This window comes from Grammomys surdaster, unplaced genomic scaffold (genome assembly GCF_004785775.1).
Source record: "Grammomys surdaster isolate TR1022 unplaced genomic scaffold, NIH_TR_1.0 66, whole genome shotgun sequence".
Taxonomy (NCBI): domain Eukaryota; kingdom Metazoa; phylum Chordata; class Mammalia; order Rodentia; family Muridae; genus Grammomys; species Grammomys surdaster.
In genome coordinates, this window is record NW_021604568.1 from 12,777,699 (window position 1) to 12,796,767 (window position 19,069).

General features: G+C 39.9%; 1 protein-coding gene across 2 annotated transcripts; it reads right to left on the reverse strand.

Moving 5' to 3' along the window:
- Positions 1–6,047: 6,047 nt before the first annotated feature.
- On the reverse strand, positions 6,048–17,250 carry Smndc1 (survival motor neuron domain containing 1). 2 transcript variants are annotated; one of them, XM_028774156.1, is made up of 6 exons: positions 17,037–17,250; positions 16,007–16,126; positions 10,593–10,735; positions 9,865–10,026; positions 7,913–8,066; positions 6,048–7,274 (listed from the first exon to the last, which is right to left on the reverse strand). In XM_028774156.1, the coding sequence occupies exons 2-6, from the start codon at positions 16,124–16,126 to the stop codon at positions 7,137–7,139; spliced, it is 717 nt and encodes a 238-aa protein (XP_028629989.1). In that variant the 5' UTR covers positions 17,037–17,250; the 3' UTR covers positions 6,048–7,136. The 2 variants fall into 2 exon arrangements, with proteins under 2 accessions (XP_028629989.1, XP_028629993.1); XM_028774160.1 differs by lacking the exon at positions 17,037–17,250 and adding an exon at positions 12,551–12,740 and having other exon boundaries at positions 16,007–16,108.
- Positions 17,251–19,069: the final 1,819 nt, after the last annotated feature.

Sequence of the window (19,069 nt, forward strand, 5' to 3'; positions counted from 1 at the left end):
GTTGAGTTGTGTGTTGATGTCAGAGCTATCTTTTCATGAATTGCACGTACGTCTCCATACAAGAAACATACCGTCTTGGTCATGCATAAGGTCCCAGCACACACCACCCGGCGCTTTCTATGCCTGCAAAAGTACTTCATTGTTGCTTGGACTGCATCTGAGTGAAAAAGTCCTTTGAAAAGTAGTTGTTTGTGAAACACTGCATGCCTCCAGATACTTGCTGAAACCTATTGCACGTCAGGTGCTGAGGACGTAATGGAAAAGCCCTCTGGTTTCCCCTAACAGTCACTCCCGGCCAGGTAAGATGTGCTCTGTGGATTTGCTGCCTTTGAGCTTTCTCTTAAAGTGTGTCCTTACCACGGAGAGTAAATGGAAGCCATTAAGTAGCTTCATTATTCTCCTTCTCCTTTTTTGAGGGGTGAGTTGTTTTTTCAAGACCAGGTTCTCTCTATGTAGCCCTAGCAGCCCTCAAACTTGCTTTGTAGACCAGGCTGGCCTCGAACTCAGAGATCCACTTGTCTCTGCCTCCTGAGTGCTGGAATTAAAGGTGTGCGACACTACCGTCCAACTACAGCTTCTTCCTTCTGTTCCCATGGTGTTGACTTAAGTCATCTTGGCCCAGGACTGAAATTTCATTCATTCAGGCAAACTAGATGCTGCCATTTTGTGTTTAACAGGATGATGAGCTGCAAGCCTTCATTACAAACCTGTACATACATCAACTAGATGTTCCAACACTACTCCTTCCCCAGGTCTGCTCTTGGGGAAGGAGCACACGGGTAGAGTGTATGATTTAAATATTAACTGTCTAAAAGATAGGTTGGCTTAAAGACTAGTTATGCAAGAAATAAAACCAAATAAGAGATACCTGCTCAGTACCCTCTGTGAAGGTAAAATAATACTTGAGTGCCCACATCTTTAGGTAACTACCTCCTAAATGTATTTTGCTTTTATATCAGAAATTAGAATAGCAGTATGAATTTCAGCTACTATTCCTGTTGTAAAATTTAACAAATATTTACCCTAGTCCAATACAACCTGACTGTAGTATTTTCCTGTGTTGACAACTGATAACTGCTTTCACGCATCACAAAGGTGTTCTCTTGGGAATCTCTTCAGCCACATGAAATGAAACCCACCTGTTCTCACTACCTCATTAACCTTATTTATTTAGGGTGTTCTAATGCCTGTATTTTTGTTAAGACTGGCTGGCCTCAAATATAGAGAAAGGCCAGCCTTTACCTATGTTCTTGTATTAAGATGTACAGGTAACCCCCATACTTGTTTATATACCAAAGGAGCCAGACAGCGGCATTTTGACCCAGTTTCTGGTTAGTAGAGGGAACGGCTATAGAGGGGGTGGGGGTGTGGGGAAGGTAAAGGTAGTTTGTTTTTTCCAAGTCTTCATGGCAATTGTCTCTTGAATTACAAACATTGTTTAAAGCTGAGAATTGAGGCAGAACCCTTAACCCAAGACCATAAGGTTTCTTGGCTCATATATCCTGAGGAATGATTGAGCCTAAAATACTCAAATTTTTCCCCCTTTCCCTTGAAAGCCACTATCTTTTCCTGTTACCATCCCACCTACAGAAAAATCCCAAGATAAAACCAAACTAATAAAACTTTCCATTCTACCCTCAGTCCCAACATGTGGGACTCTGAGACAAATGACCTATTTCTCCGTGGAGCCTGTTTCCTACTAGTTACTAATGTACTGTCTTGGTCCTGAAATATCAGTGTTTAAACAGATACATGTAAATTACTTTCATGCCCTCAAAAGGCTTAAAGAAAAGCAAGAGGTAATCGTGTGCCTGTGTGCACTTGTGAGTGCAAGCCACACAACTCTGGGCATTCTTTAGGCATCATCTGTCTTTACTCTGAAGACTGGCCTCTCACTGGCCTGGAAATTACAAAATAGACAAGGCTTGTTAGCTAGCAAGCCCCAGGGATCCTCAAGTCTCCAACAACTTGTTGCTGGGATTACACACACTCACCCATGTATGGTTTTTTTTTTTTTGTTTTTTTTTACTTACATTACATTTCCTTGCATGTATGTCTGCATATGTATGCCTGATACCCAGAAGCCAGAAAAAGGCATTAGATTATGCGGGACCAGTTACAGGCTATCTTGACTCACCATGAGGATGCTGGGACTTGAACTTCATCTGGAAGAACATCCAATGTTCCTAACAGTTGAACCATCTTCTCCAACTTACTGGCTTCTTAGTTTTTTTTTAATGTAATTAGTCATTTGCTATCAACTAGGCTGGCCCAGAACGCAAGAGATCTGCCTCCTAGAGGTTGATTAAAGATATGTGCCACCATGCCTGACTCCCTGGTTTAAAGCTGAACTTGGGTCCCTATGCTTTGCAAGGGAAATACCACCTTTCCAGCCCTAACTAACCACACACACACACACACACACACACACACACACACACACACACACCTTTTTTTAAATGATTTCCATTACTATTTTTCCATCTCTACTTTCAAATTTTATTTGGACTGTTTTACCAAAAAGTCCCATTTCTTAAATACTGGTTCCTACACATAAAACTTGAACTTGTATTAAGTTCAAATGATCCACCTCAACCTCCAAATAGATGTAATCATAGACTGCACTTTACCTGGTCTGTCTCACACACTTTTTTTTAAAAAGGCTACAGAGATAAATGGTTTTAGTGGTCACCTCGTTTTTTAAAACCTAACCCAAGGCTGAGTCCATTATGCAGTGTTAATGACCACTGCGGAACTAAGTGTGCTTAGCCATCGACTATCAAACCGTCTTCTTGGCCTCTGCACCAGATCTAACTTTCTTGTCTTGTGGTGCTAGGGGTTGAAGCTACGGCTTTTCCATAAGCTTCGTAAATGTTCTTCCACCAAGTACACCAGAGCACTTGTGCAGCTACAAGGATATTTACTACCAGACGATTTTACTTGGTTGTTTTACCCTTTTAGGCCATAACTTACTAACGACGTAAGTAAAACACTACACTTTTACAAACACTGCCAACTGGACTGGGTAAAATGCTTGCCTAGCAAGTACATACCACTGGGCTTTATCCCCAGAATTCCATAAACTGGGTGGGATGATGCAGGCCAATAATCACAGCTCCTGAGAGGCGGTGACAGGAAGATTTAAGTCATTTTCAGTGATACAGTGGGCATGAGACCAGCCTGGGCTACATAGTACCTTGCCTCAACAAAGATACCAGCCAACAAACTTCACTTTGGAGGTTTCTTTTCATTACCATGTACAGTGCTTAAAAATTGCACTGCTTGAGGCAGTAACTGGGATACTTAGGTGTTTACACAACAGGCACAAAAAAGCATTGTTTTAAAATGTCACACAAGCCAGTTTCTAAGACACGTTAATGAATAGTGTCAACCAATCCTAAATGCTTTTGGAGGGACAAATGCAAGGCCAAACCAAAGGGATGTGGTATTCCTTCCTGTAACCACACCCCTCCCTTTTCTCTGTGTAGCCCTGGAACTGACTCTGTAGACCAGGCTGACTTTAAACTTACAGAGTCTCTGCCTCCCAAGTGCTGGCTGGAGTTAAGAGGTACACTACCATACCTTCCCACTACTTCTGATAAAAAACTGAGCAATTAGCATCTATAAAAGACTAGCCTAGCTGCAAATCCTGAGATTCGAGGATATAGGAGTCAAATGTTTCCTCCAAGTTTAATTCTTTTTCTTGGGTCAGAAATTCGCTACATTTAAAAATTTTCATAAATACAGAGCTTGAAAGGGGCAGGTGGGAGAACACATCAGTTTTTACCAAGGAAGGGGAACTGAACCAGCAGAAATGATAATCATGACTTTGGGCCCTAAGCTGAAAAAGCAGCTTTTAAAACACCTTCCTAATGAGTTTAACCACAGCTCATTAGCTATATTATTAAAAGAATAATTTAGGAAACACTTTATGAACTAAATATTCTATAAACCAAATATTCCAGTGACTCACACTGGGTTTATACAATTAACTGTTAAGGTGCATACGTGGGCGCTAGCTACCAATGCTTATTGTGGCAGCTAAAAGACGAAGAGCTAAGATTTGGGATTCTTAGCTAATTTTAAGTTGTCAGCCACTACAGACCTACTATTCTCAGAATTGAGCCAGGAAAGAACCACTTGACATAAGCTGAGAAGTCAACTGGAAACCCTCACAGAAGGAAAACTGTCTTTATTGAACACTTTGGCTAGACTATATTTTTATAATGTCCCATCTGTAGTATCTATCTCAAAATCACTTCTGTCTACACCTAAGCGTGAGTGTTTTTAAAAATGACAGGAAAGGGAACTCAGTAATTAAGTTGTTAAAACTATTGAATTCCCTGTTGTGTATTTCCTCCCTACTGCAGTAAAAACTCAGTTTAATTTGCAACTTAAAACCCTTAGATACAAAGAATGTTTGTATTTACTGTTGGATTTATAAATTACTACTTAAACGGACTTGTTGAACCTCTGTAAAAGTTTTAAACAAATATAAAATCTTGTTAGCTTAAGCATACTTTTCATTTGTTACTATCCAAGCTAGGCAAAAAAGCCAAATCAAACTTTTTGAGTAAAATTTTAGCTAATTTACTACGTATTCGTCATCTCTGAAAGGTCTGGTTGTAAATTATAAAACTGACACAAGTCATAAGAAAGTCATCTGTCCTTTGTTACCTAATATTTTTAAAGAGAAATAAGCTGAGACTCAACACTAAAATCAGACCACACTAAATACAGATGAATGGACACATACTTTACAAGTACTTTTAAAATCTGAGTTAGAATAATCTGTTGCTTTTTGGTTTGATGCTTAATCTTCACAGATTAATAGAAACACCACTAAATACACTTTTCCCCCTAGAAATCAAAGCTCCTTTATCTTTAATCTACAGCAGTTTTCAGCTAAGGATACACACCTGAATCAACTGCGGTGTTCCAGAATTCAGACAGGAATTCTTTAGGAATTTTTTATTATAAATTTCACCGGTTCCCATTAAGTATGTTCTAGTGTAAAAATTAAAACCCAGGAATTACTTGATAGTGTTTCAGTAGCAGTATTATACACTGCTGTTTAAGTAAAGGAAATGAGTGACTCACGTGTGATACAGTAGCTTTAAAACACACTAGCTCAATTCTTGAGGAGAATGAGAAGTTACACACAGCTAGTAAGTGGCGAGTCAGGAGACAGTGAGCAGTCTGCTGCTAGTCTTTGCTCCTCTACTCCTTTCAATTTAGTTCAAAGAAACCAACATCATCAACTTAACACTAGGATATCCCAAAGGGCTACATTTCTAAATCTGACCAAGAGCTGTTGTACTTATTTTCAGAACAAATAAATGTAAAATCACTTCTATTCCTTTACTAAGACAAAGCCCTTAAAGAAAATACACAGAATGCCCACAGGCTAAGGCAGAGTGGTCTCAGTCACAACAGAACTGCCAATAAAGCACCAACTAAAGTACTTTTCTAACATACCAAAACAGTAGCAACCCTTTTTTTTGGGGGTGGGGTGGGGGGGGAGACACAATTATACCAAGTGACTTGCTGCTATGTTTTCATCTAAGGAGTTCCTTGCAACTGTTGTTGGGCTACTTAAGACATCTGTTAAACAGCAAGATGAATGACTTTTTCACTTAGGAGTTCTCAGGTTTATTACCCTCTACCCTGCCAGCTTCTGGTAGTAGGGTCTAAGTGCCTTAAGCATCTTAGGCGAACACTCTCCAGTAACCCTTTATCTATGTGACCTGTGCCTTTTTTTTCTTACATATTTATGAAGGAAACCCTGAAGGAAAAGAGTTTACCTCACCACTGTTCTAAAAATTTCACTTTACTAAGACAAATTTTACAAAATAATTTATAAATAATCTCATACATGCCTAGTAATTAATCCTGTATGACTCCATTTCTTATACCCAATGAAGGAATTCTCCAGGATGAGAACCATTTAGCAGACTCCACTCTCTTCCATGGTGGTTCTGTGTACAAGTCCAAGGCTCACTACATCAAAGCTGGCAGCTACAGACTCCGCCCCTTTGTTAACACACTGACGATTTTAAAAACACTTTATTTATTAAAGTTAAACATACAAAACTGAAATTAACACACTCTAAAAATTATCTTCTTCCAATTAACAGGAAGACCTTTTTTCTACCTTTGTTTTGGCTTAAACTCAACTTGGGATAACTGTGGTGCTTCACACTTATGCCAACAAATGCTGGCAACTTGATCTCGTTAATAAAAAGTACAAACTCAGCTACATGAACATAATATACAGGGAAATTATGGTCAGATTAATGCACAAGAAATACAGGAAATTTTAATCATGAAACATTGAGTACTCTTGTTCATTAACTTAGCCTTGGATTTTTACAAAAATAGTATCTACACTGTACACAGGGCTGTACATCAGCTTTTGTTTTCCCATAGAAACAGTACACATCCCAAAATGGTACCACTACCACAAGTGAAAAGTCAACAAAGGAAAAAAACAATACAAAACACCAAATAAACACCAGAGAAGGGGAGCACATCCTAAACATGGTTTGTTTGGTTTTTTTAATATAAAATTCAAACTCAATGACAAAAAATACAAGGTGAGTCAATTGTAGAGGTGACCTAAGAGGCCCAGGAAACAAGTAATTCAAGGGAAAAAACCTCAAAATAAACTTTGCCATTTATAAATTAACCTATACTCAGGCTTGTCTGGACAATGGCCAGGTTGTAAAACTGAAGAAGCTCTTGTTAGCAGGCTGGCGTTTTGCCTCGATGTTCCAAAGAACTGTTGGAATATGTCAAGTGCAAAGCATCTGAAAATTCCAAGTCAGGACTTATAAACTGTCTACACAACACTTAAATGGGGTTTGGAGTTCGTAAGTCATCTAAGTGCTGACTTAAGCAGCATTTACCTAGAAAAGTTGCCTTGTTCAACATACTGAGGAAGCTGTGGTAAGTAGTAATGAAAGGTTAAATGATAGCAGTTATCAAATGTCTTCAAGTTTCATTCTACCAAAGCCAAACAATGACAACAATGTATCTTCCTTACTCCTCTAACAAATAATTTACCTTTAGAAAAATATAAGGATAAAAAGGTAAATGTAAAGCCCTGCAGAGATGAAATCCAACAGTTTTTCTGATTATTGAGGCATCAAATGCCTGACATTGTATTTGGATGTATCTTGATACTGTGTCATGGGCTTGTCAGCAATTCCACAAGTTCCTACTCCAACTTTGCCCGTTACACTTTCTGGCGAAGCAAAAATACTCCTCTTTACCTAGAAACAAAATCAAAACAATTTCTGATCAGTTTCCAAAAACAAACCTCTAACATAACCTAACAAAACTTTAATGTTAACATATTCATGTTTCAATGCTTACAAAAATATTTTGTAGAAAATACCACAACATATCACTAATAGAAAGCTTACTTGTCATTTAAAGCATGAGCTATCTATTTTGGTATGAACAGGATTCTGGCTGTAGGGCGTGTATGCTGAGACCTGCTGTAGTACACAGCAACGGCAACCACGTCCAATGAGGTGCGCCCTGATTGCAATGAAAAGCTAAACTATGGGTGGGCGTCAGGTATTCTGTATTTTGAATATCTGAATTCTAAGTTATTTTTTACCCAACAAAGCATATCAAGGACTTAAAAAGCTTTTTTACGTAGATACTCAGAATAAAACTACGTTAAAAAAGCAGAGCTCAGTATATTTTCTGAGAGGTCTGAAGGCAGCAAATTCCTTATATAAACTCGTTTTATTGCAAAAAGTGCCTAATGACTACTGACAAGGATTATATTTCAAGAATTGGTTAATGTCCTTTGGAAAATCTACACCTCCTTTTTTCATTTTGAAATTCTTTTACTGGCAGCTGCATCTTCAGACCGACAAAGTGAGGAGGTTATACCGACCTGGCCCTTCTTGTTTTTTGAGTAAGCTCTGTTGTTGAACTGTTGCCACTTCACCTTCTGGTCCTCCCGCTCCTGTTCAAGCTCTCTTATCCTCTGGGCTTTCTTCAAAGCTTTCTTCTTTTTATATTCACGTTGCTGGGCAATCATTTCTTTTCTGTAAAAAACACAGACGTAAATGTCAATTATTAAGATTTATAAGATAACTTCCTTATAATGGTGCAAAAAAAACCCAAAACTTAAAATACTAATTTATTAATAAGAACACAACTTTTCATTAAAAATCAATGCCAAAATCTAGGTGTGGTATATAGCATGCTTATGATCACAGGTGGAAGCCAGAGGGCAGAACTCAAAGCCCTCCTTGCAAGGCTGGAAGCCAGTCTAGGATAGGCCAGACCCCATCGTAAAGAAAGAAAAACAGGACTGAGGAGAGATGGCTCAGCGTGTAGAGGAATCTGCCACCAAGCCCATGAGCTAACCTGAGACAACCATGGGCCCACAAGGTGGCAGGAGAATCAACTCCCTAGTTGTCCTCGTGTCCACATGAATCTACACAATAATAAACAAATGTAAAATATGCCACTCACCGAGTACTAGTAAGACATGTTCTTTTAGAAAAAGAAGGTAGATACATAGCTCAGTGGTAGAACACGATTGCCAAGACCATGAACTCTATCCAGAAATGACAACAACAACTTCTGTGCACACACACTTAGGTCTACTACAAAGTAAATCAAACCTTTCAAAGACTTTAAATATAACTTTTGCTGGTTGTACTTCAGAAATGTTACTATTCAATACACGTGATGGTACATACATACATACATACATACATACATACATAATCTTACTACTTGGGAGATGGAGGCAGGTTTATGGGGGGGAGGGTTGTTTGTTTTTTAATTCAGAAGGCAAGAGTGAAACAAGCAACTAGCTCTAACAAGGTTTTATAATATGAAATTAATCAGAGTGTTTAATTAAATGTTATTTTAACAAGTGGTATTTTTCTAAATTCAAGTACATTTACGTACATTTTGGAGTTTTTTTCCAAAAATCAGAAACACATTTATCAGTCAGTCTTGAAACACACACACAGACACACAAAGCGCTCACACAAAGCACACAGACTCAGAACTTTGTCTCCTGTTATGTCTTATAGACCTGTGGTCCCAAGTTTTCATCGAAAAATTTTGTTACTTCTAAAATCAGAAGTGCCTTCTGTGCTCTTCAGAGGAGACATTCACTAAACAGTGAGAACTGCTATACACTTTACTTCACAGATGAGGCAGATGTTAAGTTTGTTCAACATTAATTAAAGAAGGGTCAGAAAAAAAATATATTTCTAACCAATGTCACAATGCTTTGTTTACTTTCTTAACTCTTGTTTCAGTCATTCGTTTTAATGTTATTTTCCTAAGGAAACGCTCCTGGTAACTACGCTCCCACTTTTGTGGTACTAACCATTTGTACTTGTTAGGCAAGGCTCCAAACTAAGCTACATCCTTAGCCCTAAAACACACTTCCTCAATTACGTGTTCTTTTCTGACTATAGCTTCAGCAGGAACAAGTCAAGACGGTGTTCACTGTACTTTAGTCTTAGGACCTGACTTACAAAAACCTAGTAGATGCTCTTAACAGTGGGATCTTCTTTAGTGAAAGCGTTAGTACAGTCTCCACTTTACTCAGGCATACATGCTCATCTGATGCTGTACTTGTGCAAATCAATGTTAAACAGTATTATAAGTTTGTTCAATGCGACCCATATGGATTATCTTTGTAGATTACTTCAAATATCCAAATGGGGGAAACTCTAGGTTTCAAGTTAAAGTCAGTTACTTTAGCCAGACCCTAGCTTATAACCCGAGGACTCAGAGGAACAAGGTAAGAATGAGAAGTCTGTGCCGGCCTGTGCCACACAGCGAGTCTGCCCATCTCGGGCAACAGTCACTCACTTTGACATGGGTTTGTTGCCACTGTCCTCTTTTGCCTTCCTTCCTTCTTCCACAGGCTTGAGGTTCAACAATGGAGTCACTTCAGCATTGCCATAAACAGCAAAGGTGATTGCAGCCGTGCCATTTTCTTCATCTATCTCTTCAATCTCCGCTTCATAACACCTGTAAAGATATCATGGCTGTAAGCAGGTGAGTAAAGATTTAGTACTCAGCCTACAAGACTTACACTGCAGTGATGTTAATTATCATGTCTCTAAAATAAACTGCAATCAAATGGCCCTTTTGGCAAAAATAACAAGAGGTTTAAAGTTAGGCACCTGGTATCAAAGTCCTAATTTAAATTTACCAGAAAAATCTCTAACACATCTACTCACTGTACTAAATCTCTGAGAAAAGCTAATTCCTAAATGATTCATTTCAGTGTATGAACTTTAGTGCATGAGAATACCAAGCACTCACTTTTTAATTTGAGGAGAAAACAATTCCCATCATTTGAGAAAACAGCCATTCATCTTTCTTTTCTTTAGGAGCCAAGCACTCTTCTCCCCAAACGTAAACTAAACCTAAAGTTAAGCTGCGCTAATGACCACCACCCAAGAATTACACTAGCTCTACAGATGGCCTTACCTACACAGATTAGCATGGAGCAGTTGTGACTGCACAGACACGTCTTACCAGTGCATCCTATTAACTCATGTTACAGTGAGAGGGCGGTTCTCTACACTTACTGTCCATCCTCACTCCAGACGGCCATGCACTTGTCCCCTACTTTCCATGAGTGAGTAGGCTGAGTGGAAGCAAAACTGTCTGAACTTGTAAGAGTTTCCGAAGGCTGAGTTGACAGAAGGTCTTTGGTCAGTTCTATTACTTCCTAAAAAAGAAAACAAAAGCTGTAACATTTGTAATTTAATACTGTCAACTACTTTTGGTTTTTAATGATAGTCCTTATATCACAAAGCAGTTATGCACATTACATGTACAATTCTGAGTGAAATTGAGAATACTGTTTCTATACCCATATAGAGACATATAGGAACATTATATACAAATAAACTGATTTAAACCTACATAGGCATCTTCAACTTAACTGTAAACACTATTGGAAATAAAAGCAGACAAGTTTCAGCCACATCCGACTTCTAAATGCCTTTTGTGACTGAATAGATTTCTCTACAGATGAGAAATAAGACTGATTTGATTCAAGGTCACTTTTACAGCTACCACGTGTTATTTCATGCAACTACACTTTCACAGGGCATTATTTGGCAGAAATAGTCAACTGTGTGGCCAATGCACCTCTTCTACAAAGACCCCAGACACTGCAAACAGTTTCATTAACACACAAAGTTCCTACTTATACACATTTCTGCCAAAATACTCAAAAACATAAGTAAACTAGTAATTTTCACCCCATTTAAGTGAGAACTATCAAGTTAGATTTAAAATAGCTTACACCTACTTATCAGGCACAGCAGCACAGCTTCATTTTAAAGGAAAAAATAAAAGTAACTCACACAGGCAGGCAGTGCCTCTGTGTGGCCGTTATTTTTCTAATTCAGGCTTCTGTGTATTAGTTTGACTCAATGGTGTATTAGGAATAGTTTAGAACTTGACAAATGATAGAAACAGGTACTTAACTACTTATTTGCTACTTTCTTTCTCTAATGAAGACGTACAGTGTCCACTATCTAATTTTCAAAGAACTTGCCTACTGGTTTCCCACAATGTTGCATTTAAAACATCATATTCTATGTTTGGGGACAAATATAACAAAATTCAACTCTTATTTAGTTTCTATGAGCACACACTGAGGTTTTGTAATGGTCCTTTTGGTTCAGTAGCCAAGAAAAGTTAAATATTACCTCTCCTAAGATTCTAAGTCTTCCTGGCTACTTTTGAAAAACTAGTACTTGTACCTTAAAAAAAAAAAAAAAAAGGAATATTAAATGGGGAAGAAGGTTCAGCTTTGTGAATCAAAACAGAACAAAACAAACTAGAATTGGGTTGAAAATTTAATTTAAAAAAGTTTTGCCAAGTAGACACCATCTTTCCCTTTCTTTGAGTCACAAGAGGTGATGCACTGCTTTCTATTCAGTAGTTCTGCAACACTAAAGACTGAACCTAGGGTCCTGTGCAAACCAGCAAGTGCCCCAATACGGTCAAACCTATAGCCCTTGAATATTTAATTAAACAACTATGTAAATAAAGCAGGACAGTTTCCTACAATACAGTAATCTAGCCAATTCTGTTCTGTTAACTACCTTCAGAGCCAGCAAGGTAAGCTGACAGGCCTGCGTCAGGAGCCCACTGTCTGTATCACTAAATGTTTTCATCTCCTTCCAGGGATCTTGTATTTAAAGCACAAATATGTAGTCTGTAAGAAGTCTCAGATTTACAACATTTTCTTATATGTCAGAATATTTCCCAACCACATTACTAACACAACACATTCAAAGAAGAGTCCTGAAAAGCTGTGCATAATTTTCAAAGCCCTGTGCCAAGATGGCCCTTCTTATAAACAACAAAATCCAGAGCAATTTCTCCTGATGTCCTCCTTTAACTGTCATCTTACATGTCCCTCCCAGTAATTTATGAAGAACCTTCTCAACGTTTGTCTTTACATGTATATGGAGCAAAGTATTAGAAAAACTATTTTATGTATGAGGGGGTTCTTGAAGGTACATACCATTAATTACTTTTCCTCCCCCAAGTCTGAGTTCTGAAACTGCTCCTTCATTGACAGATGGGCAGCAGTTACAGTAATCGGCAATTCCAGGAAGCATCAGATGTTGTGATCTACATATCAGCAGGTCAAGGGGGGTGCACTCAAGCACTCTGCTTACTGAAGGAAGGCGTTTCGGGGATGCAGAGAGCCACTGTAATATATGAGACAAGTGACTTGACCCCTGCCTCCTTTAGAACCAGTTTATTCAGCAATACAGCCTAATAAATTGACTATTTTTGTGATTACTATAGACTGCCCAGGGAACTAATGAACTAGCTAGCCTGATTTTACTATACCTACTTTCTTTTCTAAGTCAAAAAAAAAAAAAAGCAGTCAGGACTTCAAAAGATTAATTTGTTGCCTGAATTTATTATCTATATGAAAGACAGAAACATGGAATCCTTACTGGAAAAATAAACATAAGGTATTAGAAGCCATTATGATGATGTCCCCCTTAAAAAAAAAATACAGAAGCCACAAGCTGAATAATCAATCTAGCCGGGCGGTGGTGGCGCACGCCTTTAATCCCAGCACTTGGGAGGCAGAGGCAAGCGGATTTCTGAGTTCGAGGCCAGCCTGGTCTACCGAGTGAGTTCCAGGACAGCCAGGGCTACACAGAGAAACCCTGTCTCAAAAAACAAAAACAAAACAAAAAAAATCAATCTAATCAGACAGGGTTTAAATGATAGTGGCACAAGATGTACATCTACGTCCCCCAAAGGAGTGAGCAGGTGGCTGGAGGTGAGACCCACACAGAAACAGAAGCCACTCTCTAGTCTCAATGCAAACTACTAGGTCAGGAACATACATTCAAATGCTTTCTGTAATTTTACTTATCTTAAGAAATGATTTCCATCTCCCAACAAATTTAAGTTCAAATCATACCTAGTAATCAAAACCAATTTCTCATAATAGAGTAAGAGAAAAAAATTATGAAGACTGGACAAATAAAGTATTCTATCCTGCCACCACTTATGGTATTGTCAGTACTTAGGCTCGTAAAGCATCTGCATCATCCAATATTTAATCAACTGTAGTTATTTAAAACAAAAAATTAAAAATTAGCTCCTCAGTTACCTTAGCCATATTTTAACTATCCAGTGGCTACTTGGAGCTAGTGTCTATGGCATGAACAGCAGACACAGATCATGTTCACTGTCATAGAAGCAAGTTCTACCACAGCTGCTATTCTAACTATCTAGAGAAAAGATACTTTTGTAAACAAAGGACTTCAAAATCATTACGACTTTGCTTTTTTTTTTTTTTTTTAAATAAGTTGAAACTAGGTCTCAGTGTCACCTTGGCTGGCCTGGAACTCTATGTAGCCCAAGTTAACCTCAAGCCCATAGAGATTTACCTACTACCTCTGCCCAATTTGTTTTTTGTGTTTTGTTGACTTTTTCAGTGCTGGGAATTGAACCGTAGGGCCTTGTGTATTCTAAGTAGCTGTATCTCCAGCCTCCAGATCATTAACTAAAAGGCCTTTTAGGTAAACACTGTGTCTACCACAAGAGTTTCTCTCTATCATACTTTCAATTATAGATTACATACCAAGATAGCTGACTCCACACTACAAAGATAATTTACCCTAGAAACGTTTAGAAAGACCTGGTAGTAACACTGTTTGAAACTAGGCTCCCAATTCTCCCTCTACCATTTCTACACAGACCTCTCCTCCCACTGTCCAGGAAGTACAGACAAGTGTTTTTTTTCTTCTTCAAAGAAAACAAAGGACTGCCGGGCAGTGGTGGCACAAGCCTTTAATCCCAGCACTTGGGAGGCAGAGGCAGGCGGATTTCTGAGTTCGAGGCCAGCCTGGTCTACAGAGTGAGTTCCAGGACAGCCAGAACTACACAGACAAACCCTGTCTCGAAAAACAAAAACAAAAAAACAAAAACAAAACAAAACAAAAAAACAAAAAAGAAAACAAAGGACTACTTTTAAGTCAGCAGAGGTAGATGAGGCAGGTTAGTTTGTTTCTGTCACTTCACCTTCATGCATACTCATGGTGCAGGTGAACAAGTCAAATGAGCATACAGGAAACAAACACTGGGTTATTGCTTACAGTTTACAGAAGATCTGGGAGCAGGAGACATAGTTTCCTAAACTATGTTACCTATAATCAATGGCACATGCATTCCATAGGCCTGGCTTCTAAACACTGAAGAACAGTATTATTCAAAGTAAAATTATCCTTCATTATTTTGTTTTTAAAAATAACATATACTTTATTGTAAGTCTAGAACTTGAGTTTGAAAAAGTCCAACTCATTTTAAACTACAGGTAAGATCTTTCAGAATCCCAAATGTATTAAGCCCATTCAAATTAAGTTACATTGGAAATGTGTGTATGTGTCTCTGTGTGTAATATCCTTTTTTTGAAATAGGGTCTTAGTATATAGCTCTAGATGGCCTGGAACTCTAACAGTTCTGCCTCCCTCTGCTTCCTGAGTGCTGGGATTAAAGGCGTACATACACTGCTGGCAAAATCTAAATGATATTTATGGTCATCAAGAAGATAAAGAGAATAACTGTTTAGATGGAACACAGAATAAGCAAAAAATCATCAAAACACCCTGAAAACTAAAGTATCAGGTTCAGAATTTTAAGGACTTTCTTAGAATCAAAGTTTTCATATACAGTATTTACAAATTATAAATGGTACTTTTCTTAATCTGGTGCTCTGAGAAGCAACAGGTATTTTTAAGTTTGTCCTGAAACCCCAGTTCATGCCCTTAGATGTTTTGTTCTTCCTAAACTTTTCATGAAAAGTTAATCTCTTTTTCACACTACTTCAACTTCCACAACTACTCAACAACTACAAAGCCTTATCTTAAGTTCAAATACCTATATAACATCCGTACAGACAGAAAGTCATCTCTTAACACATTTTCATGATGTAATTTTAATAAAAGTATATACCTCAGTAGCTTTGAAAAAAAGGTCACACTTCATTTTCAGACAATTTTGTGTCACTAAAAAGGATTTTAGTCAGACTGTATATTCCTCCCTTAATAGTGTTACCTTTTGAACTAAGTTTCCTTGTCAAGTCTTTTAAAATAAAAGCATATTCCATTGCAAGATTTCTTCTCATAAAATCCTATAAGCACACACAAGATTTACAAAACCCTGAGTGTTTCGTTCATTCTGATGTACACCAAATGGAGGAGCTAATTTTAGAAGGTTCAGTACCTGCATATATACATACACATATAAATATGTATACACATATACATGTATACACACACACACATACACACACGTATATATACACATATATACATACATATATACATATACAAGTGGGAGCACCTTCCTCACAGATGCTTTGAGTGCCTATGAATTTTGAATGCATATTTTGAAAAAGACAAATATTATTTTAAAATGACATTAACTACAACTGTCCACCTATACTTACTTGCAAATCCTTCTTCAGTTTCAGGAGATCTTCATTTTCCCCATTTCCGGACAGTGCAGCTTCTACTTGCTGAAGTTGCGCTTTGTAGCTAGCCAACTGTTTTGCTAGATCCTCTGACATCTGAGGAAAAATGAAGGCCCAGAACTCGAGTCAAATATCAAACTACAAAAAAAAAAAGATCTTTCTCCGACCCGCCTAATTCAATCGATTTTGCTACAAAACTGAAGTTTTATTCATCATCACGTTTTACTTTACTCAGATTTAGCTAACCCACAAACTTCAAGGCAATAGATTCTGAAGACTGCAAACACGTCTGATAAAGTCTACACAAAAAGATCTCCCAAAAAGCATGCTATTAAAAAAAAAAAAAAAAGGAAGGAAACTGATAGTTATGTATTCCTACGATAGTTAAAGAAGACTGACTCCACAAGTCAGATAAAACGTTTTCGGTGAACCACACAGTTCCTTTCTCTACCGTCCTCAGAACGCACTCTTCACACAGAGGTCATCTTAGCAACCTGCCTTCCGCCAAACACAGCTCAGCGTCCCCCAGAGTACAAAGTCCCTTAAAAGTGGACGCCAACAAAACATACGGGTCCTCCGAGGACCACCTCCGGAACATTCCGGCCCACCGGAAGCCTGGAATCCCGGCAGACCCTTCCCGTCCGACGGGCTAAACAAGCCAGCCGTCCTCCCTGTCAGCCGCCACTCCACAGCCCGCCATAATTCCGTCCATCATTTCGGACCAGGAAACACAAAACCTCAGCTTCCATGGGAACCGCCGAGCCCCGCACCCTCACAGAGGACCCCGTCGGAACGGCGCGGGCGTCTCCCCCACCCGACGGGTTCCCCAGGACAGCCACGTTCGCCGCCTGGGCCCGGAAGCCCCCACATAGGCCAGGGCCACCCGCTGGGGGTGCGAGAGCCGCTGGATCCTCACACTGCCCCGGCCGGGTCCAGGTCTGAGGCCTCCGCCTCAACTCCAGCCCGAGGCCCGAGGAGGCCTGACTCTCCCTCAGAGGTTCCTTACCTTGTGTGGGGCTGGGGACGGGACGGCGGGCAGGGGTCGGGGAAGCGAGCCGAGCGGCGGCAGGGGCAGCTGCAGCAGGGAAGATTTCCACTAGGACGAGACTCGGTCGGAAAAGGAAAAACTCCGCCGGCGAGGGGGGGAGGGGAGAAAAGCCGGGCTCGGGCAGGAGGAAAAGACAAGGCGAGAGAGATCTCGCGAGATGAACAAACTCTCGCGAAATGGCGTCCGGGTCACGTGATCCCCCGCCGTCCTCTAAGCAACCCGCGATTGCGGCCTCTGAAGGCGGAGTGGGTGTGGTCTGATGCGGAGGAAGTGACGTGTCTGAGCTGCGCCAGGGGCAGAGGGCAGGTTCGTCTTACGTCAGTTCCGCCTCGTGGTGGGAGAGGCGGGTTGTTCTCTGTTGTGGGTGTTGTCCTCGAGTTCCCAGGGGCGTAAACTCGCGAGTCTTCCTAGCAAGCCCTGATGAGCAAGAGATTTAATACCCGGAATGGGCTAGGAGTAATGGCGGGTAAATTGTGTCCCACGAGGAGGTAGAGGCAGGCGGATATGAATCTGAAGGCGTATAGCGAGTTCCAGGCCAGTCAAAGCTGAATGTTCAAAGCCATAGCGAGACCCTGAAGTCAAGAGAAAGGAAGTTTTGTTTTGTTGTGAAGAAAATAAATACAATCAATTAAAAAAATGGAGTGATCAGGATGAGAACACAGTGACTATTTGAGGTGCTTAGGCATCACCCATAGTACCTAAAAGAACCACCCATCCATAATGTGCGATGTTCTTTGGACTTAAATTATTCGAAAGAGTAATGTAACGGCCTTCGTCTTGGCCGTTTGAACACTAGTTCCCAATGCTGTTTGAAGTGGTTTAGAGGTACTCCCTGGCTGGAGAAGTATGCGGCCGAGGCCGACTCGGAGAGGTTAAAGACACACCACTTGCAGTTTGAGCTCTCGGCTTTGTGTTTGCAGCTCCCAACAAATTACTCCAGCCATCATGCCCTCGACCTGCCATTATAGACTCACTCCGGAACCTTAAGCTAAAATAAAGTCGCTAAGTTGTCTTGGTCGTGGTGTGTTCTATCACAGCAACAAAAAAAAGGAAGCGATCCTATTAAAAGGAGTAAGGACTGTTTTAGATTAGAAGATAAAAAGATGGGCATGGTGGCGCCTGTGTGTAATCTCAGTATGTTGTGCCGGAAAATGTTCGTAAACCCCAAAAAGACGACCAAGGAGACGAATCCGATGCAATCGAATTAGGGTCTCTACTCAAGCTCAAGTTTGGGCCACAGCACCGTCTCTGATGGAAGTGGGGGCAGTTTTAGGCAAGCATTTATAGAGGCAAGAAGAAGCTCTTTAGTTGTTGGGTATACATATGACTGGGATCCATTATGGCCTTTAGTGCTGGGAGCCAAACCATAAACTTAATTCCTGTTTGCCCCTTATTGGTGGTTGTTGGGAAGTGAAGTGCCAGGAGCAGGCTTGTAACCTGAGGGCGTAGACTTGTTGGGGAATAACTTGGAAACTGGTGTTGGATGTAGGTTTTGTTGAGGGGTAGCCTGGAAACTGGTGCTAGGTACTGGCCTGTTAGTTTACTTGAGTTTAACCTTGGGTCAGGTTCTCTAAGATGGAGTCTGAACCCAAAAGATTTGGTTTCTCAAGTACAGTGACAGAGGTAGGAGAATCAACTAAAGTTTAAAGAGTGCCTGGACTGATGTGTTTCAGGCCTTCTAGGGCTAATAGCAAGTACCCCTCTCAAGATCCAAACAAGCAAAAAGAGAAATAATAATGAGGTGTATACATTTTTATTGGATCTTTGTATTAGGGTTCTCTAGAGTCACAGAACTTATGGGTAGTCTCTATATAGTAAGGGAATTTGTTGTGATGACATACAGCCTGTAGTTCAACTCCCCAACAGTGGTCAGCTGTGAATGGAAGTCCAAGGATCTAGTAGTTGCTCAGTCCCATAAGGGTAGTAGATCCAACAGATGTGCTGGCAAGTAAATGCAAGCAGTCAAAAAAGAGCTAATCTTCCTTCTTCCA

Coding starts and splice junctions, on each gene's coding strand:
- Smndc1 (XM_028774156.1), bottom strand. CDS start 16,126: ATGTCAGAGGATCTAGCAAAACAGTTGGCTAGCTACAAAGCGCAACTT. Junction 10,027..10,592: donor GTCTGGAGTGAGGATGGACA/GTAAGTGTAGAG, acceptor ATATCTTTACAG/GTGTTATGAAGCGGAGATTG. Junction 8,067..9,864: donor GGCAACAAACCCATGTCAAA/GTGAGTGACTGT, acceptor TGTTTTTTACAG/AAAAGAAATGATTGCCCAGC.